Here is a 9,896-nt window from a genome sequence, read left to right as displayed (position 1 = left end):
AAGGGGAACTAAACCCCTCAGTTTTGTGGATGACGTGCTCTAAGCTTGAAATTCAAAACATGCCTTGAATATGTGGGCGTGGACTCTATGTGAGCGACTGACTCCGATGAACGGAGGCCCCCCCCCCCCCGCGCCCCATTCACACCCGCGTAAATCCGCGCCAAAGAGAAAAAAAAAGTAGATAAACACACACCGACACTTCTGCTAGGGCTAACGATGGCAACTAAAGGCAGCGAGCGTCAGCACTAGTAAGAGAGGACACTACAAGGAGGAGACGCCAGATCCGAGTGACACAGCATCAACAGCTGAGAGCCGCCGGTTTTATCGTTGGCTCGTTAAACGCTTCATCAGCGCCGGCCGCGCTAACGATACCCGTTCCGGCGAGCAGTTAGCAGCCGTTAGCCGCAGCAGAGTGCCAGCTAGAGCGCCTATGCAAACCGTGTAGCAGGCATTCAGCAGGCCCCCCCCCCACCGCGGTCTGCTGGGGGATTGGTCGTGGAGCTGGTGGACGGTGACGAAAGCTGTCCTCCAAAACGTCATCTGCCTCCATCTCAGCCAATAGAAAAATCCGAATTGTAATAGCCGTATGTTTCAACCATAGGAGGTGCAGTCACTCTACATTTTTCACTACAAAATACACCAAATTGAAATATTTTGACTAAAATGTCAAATAGTTGGACCAGAATCAACTGACAACACTACCTAAATAACCCAAAAATACATTTGGTTTAGTCTCAGCAGAAAAAAGTGGTTTAGGGGTTTAGTTCCTCTTGAAGCTTTAAAGGGGAACTATGCAAGTCTGCTCGCTTTTCCGCTGTTTTAGTTAGGCTCCTCTCGCCCATGTGCATTTGTTTTCAACAAAGCCAGCGAAAAATCAATAAATGGAGCGGTGGATAACGCTACATAACATATATGATGTTACAGCGTGTGCGTTTGCGTAGTCTTAACCGTCGTAGACACCCACACGATAAATGCGTTGAACACTGACACATCAAGGAGGTTAAAGAAGAGCTGAGTGGCCAGCCTCTGGACTTTCTTCGGCAACTGTAGGTGCCAACAGTTTTATCCAAGTTGTCCACGCCGCCTTTGCTATTGTAGTCGATGATGGCCGCAGGTTTCTTTTTTTCATCATCGCTGATGACTGGCTCCTTGTGCGTTTTCCCCACGCTTCGCTAGGTAGGACACCACCATGGTATTTCTTGTGAACGTAAAAGCAGAGGAAAGGTCACAGCTTGAGGAGGGAGCTCCGGTTTATTCTTCCTCATGGTGCCCACTAGAGCCATCTTCCTTTTCAGCAGCTCCTCCGCGAGGGCAAAGGAGGTGAAAAAATTGTCACGTGATGGTGTTCCCACGCAGCCCCTGGCGCAGGGTGTCTTCGGCAGTGGGAAACTACATAACTTTATTATCTTGAGACATCAACGCACCTGCCAGCTCCTTTGTCTCTGCTGATCCTGCTGTTTCCTCCATTAGCTGGTGTTGCACTTCAGTTGCAGGCAGGTAATTGAGTCTCCACAATAATTCCATGTTATTTTCAAAAATAGGTTTCATTCCGAACTCAACACTTAAAAATTGCAGTTGCGGTAGACACGGACGTAATTTTAGGGGGGGACGCAGGGGACATGTCCCCCCCACTTTTTCAAAACGCCGTTTTTGTCCCCCGCTGTTTTTACCGTCCACAAACAATGTTACACTGTATTAAACCGAGACGTGGACCAAGCTGAAAACGGCTGCTAAAGCTGAAGTCTGTTTAGACCGCCCACACGCTCCTCAGATTGGCTCATGCCGTTTCTGTGTGATTGGCCGTCCCCCCTGTCACTCAGATCGATGTTGTAAACCGCCATACTTCCAGTATGGAGTTGTGAGTCGCCTGTGTGCGATGCGGGTCGTGGTCCGTTTCGAGGTGCCTGCAGCGGCAGGATGTCCTAGAAAATGAGGAAAATGGATCATTTAGAGACCTTCTTAAGAAGTCAAAGTGTAAGTTGCTTCAATTGTACACTGTCCTTGCACTGTGTTGGGCAGTTATCGCAAAGTAGCGGCGTTACTAGTTTAACTTGTTCACTAGTGGTTGGGGACACCCGGCTGTTCCAAATTAATTCACACATGGAAAAGTGGTGCCTTTCTACAACAAAAGTAGCGTGCGACGGTGTGATGAAAATTTCAACACGGGCATTTTAAGAACACTTTCAGGCAACATGTAGGAAAAAAAAAATGAGAAGTTTCTAGGTGCTACGGTTTTTTTCACCAGTCACAGGAAAGATGTCTCACAACAACATCAGGCGCTACTACAGCCCACAAGCGACGTCACGTCAACAACGAAAGTGATGTAAACTAATGTACCATAGGGCCTACACCTCTTCTTTCACCACCAATAAAATCATAAACTATCATATAAACAAAAAGCAATGAAACAAAAAATGCCGTTTTTAATCCCATTTAAAGCCTTTCTCACTCAACACAAACAAGACCGGGAGTCCATTTTCAAGTGCCGAATATATACGCAGGTAAACCCACTTAAACATTGAATAAAATTACAAGCTTACCCTCATTTGAAAAGCGGTGACGATGTGCCTGCTACTAAAAACGGTCCGTGTTCGATTTTATTGTGCGCATCAATAAGCCGTAGTGTTGATGGAGCATGTAGCCCCTCAAGTGCTAATGCTAAAATCATTCTCCGTCCGACTGCGCACCCGCTTTGCGCAGGTCTCGGTAGGGCTGTAGCGATACACTAATCTCACGATACGATACGATATACGATATTCAGCTCACGATATGATATATATCACGATATTCAGTCAACGATATGATTCGATTCGATTCGATATAATTCGATACACTTGCATCATTTTCTGAAAGATTTAAAAGGTACAGTGTGATTTTGGTGACATCTTGTTGAGTGTTCCATTTACTTGGATTGAATTAATTGAACTGAAAACTAAAAACATCAATTACACTATGTGTCTGACTGGACAGAGAGTCTACAGCTTGCAAATGCTAGACAAAATGAATCAAAGATGTGTTGAGAAAATGAGTTCCATTTATTGAAACAGTGCAAACTGCATTACAAGCCTTTGAAAAGTAAATAAAGTGCAGTAACAACGGAGAGTTAAAAAGTGCAGCAAGTGGCCTGTTCTGAACAGGTTCTTTGACAGCTTTTTTAGCTTTAAACTGAACATGAGGTAACCAGTCTAGCCACCAGGTAAGTAAACATAGTACCATGGCTTCTCTAAAACATCCAATAATTCAAGTCACTAGGAAAAACATTTAAACATTTAACTTAAAATGTACCCGTCTCTTAGCCGAGTAGTTTAAGGCCTGTAGGCCTACAAGTATGTGAGGTAGCCAGTCTGGCCAGCAGAAAAGAAAAATAAACTATGGCAGCCAATAATTCAAGTCCATAGTACCCATCTTAGCTTAAGGCCTTAACACTAAACAGAAACTCTCCTCTACACATAACTGCAGACTAAGTGATCTGCATTCTCTTAAGGTTTTTGTTCAGGAATAGAATCTGATCGACGTGCTCTGGGAGAAGTGCACTTCTTTGAGCAGTGATGATATCCCCGGCGGTGGAAAAGACCCTCTCTGAGGAAACACTAGTGCCAGGGACACAGAGGTATCTTTTAGCAAGTTGTGACAAGAGTGGATACTCATACTGGTGCTCTTTCCACCAGACAGTGGATCTTCTTTCACTTCCAGGAGATCTGCCTCCTTGTAGCGGGTCATCTGCTCCTTGGCCTCGTCCTCTTGGGTAATTGTCCTTGGTTGTGCTGCACCACCACCATATCGTTCACCAAGAAGGGCAGCCAGTGGACAAGACGGCCTTGGATTCCTGGGTGGAGGATGCTGACCTTCAAATAAACAAACAATAAAAACAAAAACACATTACTTATAGTTAAGCACATTCCATAATTCCTACATAGAGGTTCAGACAACACAGTGCGCTTCACTGGATAACAATGAGTGATAATACTGACCTTGACTGCTCTCTCCTTCCATGAATTGCTCTCCTTCATCTACAGCCTCTTCTTTGGATGCCATCCCCTCATCATCAGCATGTGCATTTGCTGTCCCTCTTCATCCACACTCCAAAGTGACTAAATTAAATAAGTCAACATGAAATGAAATTCATGAGCTTTTACTGTAATACATATTTTAATTACTATATTTAATATGCCTTTAAACCTGTTAATATTACACTATTTATGCTTTTTAAACTATTTAATATTTATCTATTTTAAACTGTTAACATTGTAGGATTTGCCCTTTAAACTTTGAAAAATGTAATATTTAGGCCTATGCTTACTCACGCCAGGAGATGGCGGATGGGGTACAATGCCAAGGGTTAAACCTAGCAGTACCATCACTGCCTTACCTCTGATGGCTGCATGCCCAGTCTTGCAGCCTCTGCAATCAGTCCATCATAAACGCCCCGTCTTTCATTCTCAGTCAGGAAGGGAAGACTTTTGAATCGTGGGTCATCGCTGAACATGCATGGAGAGTTGCCTTGAGGTCAATGTACCTCCTCTGAAGATCCCCAGCCATGGCAGCCTTCATCTCTTTTATGACTGCAGATTCACCTTCGATTGGTTTCAGTCCGTTGATCAGTGTGTCCTGGAGGGGTGCGACAACGGAGAGTGTAGGGGTCTTCTCCTTGGACATGTACAGTGTAGCCTCCTTCATGGGCTTCAACGCGCTGACTACTTCTTCAGCTGTTGTCACATCTGACTCAGTCAGTGTGCACAGATCCTTCTCGGTCTTCCTGACTTCACTGGAGAGCAGGGCTGCACATATGGCCGGTTGTTGCTCGAGGAATCTTTCTAACATGTCATGAGCACTATTCCACCTGTTGTTAAATAAAAGAAATACATTTATTTATGAACCTATAGCGCCCTATACATTTTACAGCATGGATGCACAGAATGCTGCTTCACATAGGCCTAAATGACAAAAAAAAAAAATTAATAAAAAAACAAAATAAACTATTAACCCCTTAACGCCTATTGTCGCGAATTCGCCTCAAACCGCTTCTATTCAGGTTGCAGCTGAGATAGTGCATGTGTTCCCCCAATGTCAGTTCATTCCTCTTCGACACGGACCTAGGAACCTTTTGCAATCACTGGTTTCTCGTCGGACCACTTAAAGTGGGAGCCACATCCGGTTTCCGATCTCGACCACTTCCGGTTTTGGCGCTAGCGAGTCGAAGTCGCAAACGTCGATGGATTGTCTTATTTGAGGTAAGTTATAGTAATATAAAAATACATGTCTACTTACTGTTTGTCTATGAAGCTAGCAAAAGCAAAATAGAGTACTTTTGACCGAATTTCTTTGAGATATTTGAAGTTTTCGGTTTGATGCTAATTAGCCACATTCGGCCATATTGGCTAAATTAGCCATAGCGGCTACATGTAAACAATACTATATATTCAGATGGCTTTCAGCAGTCACACACAATTTCTATAGCAAATAAAATTATTGTAACTCTTTGTAATCATTATAGAATCAGCATGTTGTTATATGAATGCGATTTTTGCCGTTTATTTTTATTCAGGAGGAGAATATGCATGCATCCATGTTCTATGGAAAGCGAACTCCTGTACAAACCAGGGTTCCACCAGCAGATAGCGATGACAGCTGTCTTAGTGAGAGTGGAGACAGTGATGACGAATACATACCTGCACAAGGTGATGAAAATAGCAGTAATAATGCTATAATATTGTACAGACTTTTAGCATTTGTGTTGTTAGCCACATATTTGTGGATGTCACTGTGGGAGCATGTTGTGTATATATATGTAAATAAAATTCTCTGCACTTTTCAATAGTGTTTTTTTTTTTTTTTCTAAACACCAGGTGACCACAGCAGCAGCAGCAGCAGTGATGAAAGCAGCCCAGAAGAAGAGGATGATGCACTTCCTAGTGCAGCTACTCCTGCAAGAGCAGCTGCCATCACAACGAAAAGACAGAGGGTAGAGTGGAAGTCAGTGAAAAAAAACTCTGCAAAAGAAGTCCCAGTGTGGAAAGCTGCTCTTCCTGAGGCAGATGCAATAAAACTGCCCGTTGAGTACTTCAGAGACTTCTTCGACAGTGACCTCCTAAACAGTATTGTGGAGCAGAGCAATCTATACTGCACACAAAAAAATCCAAACTGTGCACTAAAATTGGATCGTAATGAATTGGAACAGTTCATTGGCACAGTCATTTACATGAGTGTGTTACACTTACCTCGCTCACGAATGTACTGGTCCAGTGCATGCCGACTACCACATGTGGCTGATGTGATGCCCCGTGACAGATGGGAGGAAATCAAACATTACATCCATTTCAATGACAACATGGCACCAAACAACAATGACAGACTGTTCAAAATTAGGCCACTGATTGATGCACTTCTCCCTAAATTCCAGGCTCTTCCACAAGATCAAATGCTCTGTGTCGATGAGCAAATGGTGCCTTTCAAAGGCAAGTCAAGTTTGAAACAATATATCCCCAAGAAGCCACACAAATGGGGATACAAAATATTTGTGCTTTGTGACACAAAAGGGCTGGTGCATTCCTTTGACATCTTTGCAGGGAAAACTGACCCTGCACCAGGAGCGCCAGACATTGGAGCAAGTGGGAACATCGTACTGAAGCTTGCACAAGTCATTCCGGGTGCACTCAATCACCTGCTTTATTTTGACAACTGGTTTTCCTCATTGCAGCTGTTCGTTACCCTCGCAAACAATGGGATACCTGCTCTTGGTACAGTGCAGCAAAACCGCCTGCAAGGCTGCAGTTTCAGTGCGGACGGAGAAATGAAGAAGAAGGGCAGAGGTACATTTGAAGAGAAACAGACTGTTGTGGACAACGTGGAAATTAGAGCTGTGAAATGGTTTGACAACAGAGGGGTGATCGTTGCCAGCACTTTTGCCAGTGCCCAGCCTGTTTCCACTGTGGAAAGATGGGACAGAAAGCTGAAAAAGAAAATGGCTGTGGAGTGCCCAAGCATCATCAGCCTGTACAACAAATTCATGGGCGGCGTTGATGCTCTTGATGCACTGGTAGCCTATTATCGCATCCACATTAGGTCCAAAAAGTACTACCACAGGTTCTTTTTTCACTTTGTGGATATGGTCGTTGCAAACTGCTGGCTGTTGTATCGGCGTGATTGTGAGTCACTGAATATCCCGAAGAAGAAGCAGAGGGATTTGCTGTCCTTCAGAACATCTGTTGCACAAGCCCTCTGCATGCAGGGCAAGGACTTGTCCAAGAAGAAGAGGGGACGTCCTTCAGCAGATATGGAAAGAGAGTACGAGAAGAAAAAACACAGAGGCCCAGCCAAGCCCATACCACCACAGGAAGTCCGTGGAGATGCTGTGGGTCACTGGCCAGTGGTTGAAAGTGCACGGCAGCGCTGCAAACTCCCAAACTGTAGGGGACAGACTGTGTTCAAGTGTTCAAAGTGCAATGTTCACTTGTGCCTGAACAAAAATAACAACTGCTTCAGGGAGTTCCATGAGTAAGACACCCCACGAGTGAGACAGCTCAGCTATTTTTTTGTTGTTGTTATTGTTGTAATGATGTAATTCAGTTTTGAATGTCTGTTTGACATGTCATGCCATCTCCATGAGGACGACAGCTCAGAACATCCTCTGTTCTGTCAGTGTTTCTCATGCTGTCTCACTCACACACACACACTCTCACACACAGACTCACTCACTCACTCTATTAGACATAGTTATACACACTTTTCTCAGACGAGGTTCATGTGGTTTTGAGGTGATTTCATAGTTGCTGTTTTGTTGATGGTTCCCGTCAAACATGAAATGTTTCTTTTTGCATCTAGCCACACACACGTACTGTATGCTGCATCTGGACTGTCATTGAGGACATACACAGACAGTCAGACACAAGTGGTTGACGTCGGCTCAATCAGACCTGCAAGTCATGTCCGGTCCTGCACTGAACTACACACATATTAATTTTTTTTTTCTTGTGTTCAGACAATGAAATCAAGAATGATGTTACCTGCCTGACAGTTTCGACTGTGACTCCAGTCTTCCTCAGAAGCGTCATCTGACGTGCTGCTGACGTGTCATTTATCAGCTGGTCGGTTCAGCGGACTCTGGCAGGTCCGCTGAACCGACCAGCTGATAAATGACACGTCATCTGACGTCCTGCCTGCGTGTCATTTATAAGCTGGTCGGTTCGGCGGACTCTGGCAGGTCCGCTGAACCGACCAGCTGATAAATGACACGTCATCTGACGTCGTCTGACGTGCTGCTGACGTGTCTTTTATAAGCTGGTCGGTTCGGCGGACTCTGGCAGGTCCGCTGAACCGACCAGCTTATAAATGACACGCAGGCAGGACGTCAGATGACGTGTCATTTATCAGCTGGTCGGTTCAGCGGACCTGCCAGAGTCCGCTGAACCGACCAGCTTATAAATGACACGTCAGCAGCACGTCAGATGACGCTTCTGAGGAAGACTGGAGTCACAGTCGAAACTGTCAGGCAGGTAACATCATTCTTGATTTCATTGTCTGAAAAAAAAACAACTAATATATACTATAAGACAAAATTAACATAATTCATCTAGTACACACACATACACGCACATATTTTTTTATTGTTGTTTTGTTATCTTTGTCATGATGAAGTTTTGAATGTCTGTCATGAAACCAGATTACAATTTAAACCTAAACAGTATGTTGGCATTAATAAAATCATTTTCATGCCTCAGATGGGAGATGTGTTTTAATTATTACTTTATTACTACTTTTATCCATTAATGCCTGTTGTCGCTAATTTGCATCATACCCAAATATATAACTATTCTATGTGCTACAGTCAAATTAATTATCTCCACTTAATTTAGTCTCTGCTTGAAAGCAAAAACACAAATAATAAATTTTTTAACATAATTGCATATAAATTCAGGCGTCAAGGGGTTAAAAAGTAACAGCACACTAACCTCGTCACTACATCCGTCATCAGCTTGTGCTCTGGTAGTAGTAGAAGCCTTTGTTTCTCTTTCAGAATGTGGTTGGCTGTGGTGCTCCGTCTGAAGAAGTTCACAATGCGTCTCACCCTTCCCAGCAGCCGTGCGACTGCTGTGATTTTGAGGGCACGTTGTGCAGCCAGATTCAGGGTGTGAGCATAGCATTTTACATGAAGTGTGAATGCTGCCTCCTCAGCTGCTACTGTCATATTTGACGCATTGTCAGTGACAATTACTGGATCCTTCTCTCCGATTCCCCACTCGGCGAGGGCCTTTCTCAGGTGTTCTGCCAGGTTGTGTCCGGTGTGGCTCTCGGGCATGTCCCTGGTTTGCAAAACATATGTAACGAGCTCCCATTCCTCGCTGATAAAGTGAGCCGTGATGGTGACATAGGCTTCGGTTGTGCGCGAGGTCCAGCCGTCGCACGTTAGGGCAACTCTCTCCGCGCTGGCCAGGGAGGCTTTGACGTGTGCCCTGGTCTGAGCGTACAACCTGGGGATGCAAACCTTGGTGAGGTGTTCGCGGGTTGAAGAGGGTAGCGGGGCTCCATCGCGTTCAACCATGCGCCGAAAGCCGGCGATTTTCGACCACCGAATACGGTATTAAATCCTGACAAATAAAGTAAGCAATGGACTCGGTAATTTTCTGCGACCTTGGTGAAGCAGAGGGAAATTTGTGTGAACAACCGCCATCCATGCTCAGCATGGTTTGTTTCGGGTCACGCCGCGGCTTCTTGGGGTCCTCCGTTAACATTACCTTGTCCGGGTGGTGACGTTTGAGGTGGGCTCGTAGGTTGGTGGTGTTTCCGGAGTATTTCACGTTTGTGTGACACAGCTTGCAAACCGCGATGCTTTTGTCTAAGTCGTCACTTTCCTTCTTAGTTTTAAAGCCAAAGTGCTCCCACACGTCTGCTTTTAAGCA

At 44.7% G+C, this 9,896-nt stretch overlaps 1 protein-coding gene across 1 annotated transcript; it reads right to left on the bottom strand.

The window, feature by feature from the left end:
- Positions 1–4,443: 4,443 nt before the first annotated feature.
- Positions 4,444–9,538, bottom strand: LOC146975314 (E3 SUMO-protein ligase ZBED1-like). The gene is made up of 2 exons (XM_085794601.1): positions 8,949–9,538; positions 4,444–4,840 (listed from the first exon to the last, which is right to left on the bottom strand). Exons 1-2 carry the CDS (start codon positions 9,536–9,538, stop codon positions 4,444–4,446), a joined length of 987 nt encoding a protein of 328 aa, XP_085650727.1.
- Between the last annotated feature and the right edge of the window lie 358 nt (positions 9,539–9,896).

This window comes from Trachurus japonicus, chromosome 13, assembly GCF_045865225.1.
Source record: "Trachurus japonicus isolate A0001 chromosome 13, Traja_1.0".
NCBI lineage: Eukaryota > Metazoa > Chordata > Actinopteri > Carangiformes > Carangidae > Trachurus > Trachurus japonicus.
The sequence above is the reverse complement of the archived record's forward strand: the minus strand, read 5'-3'. Positions and strand labels throughout refer to the sequence as shown.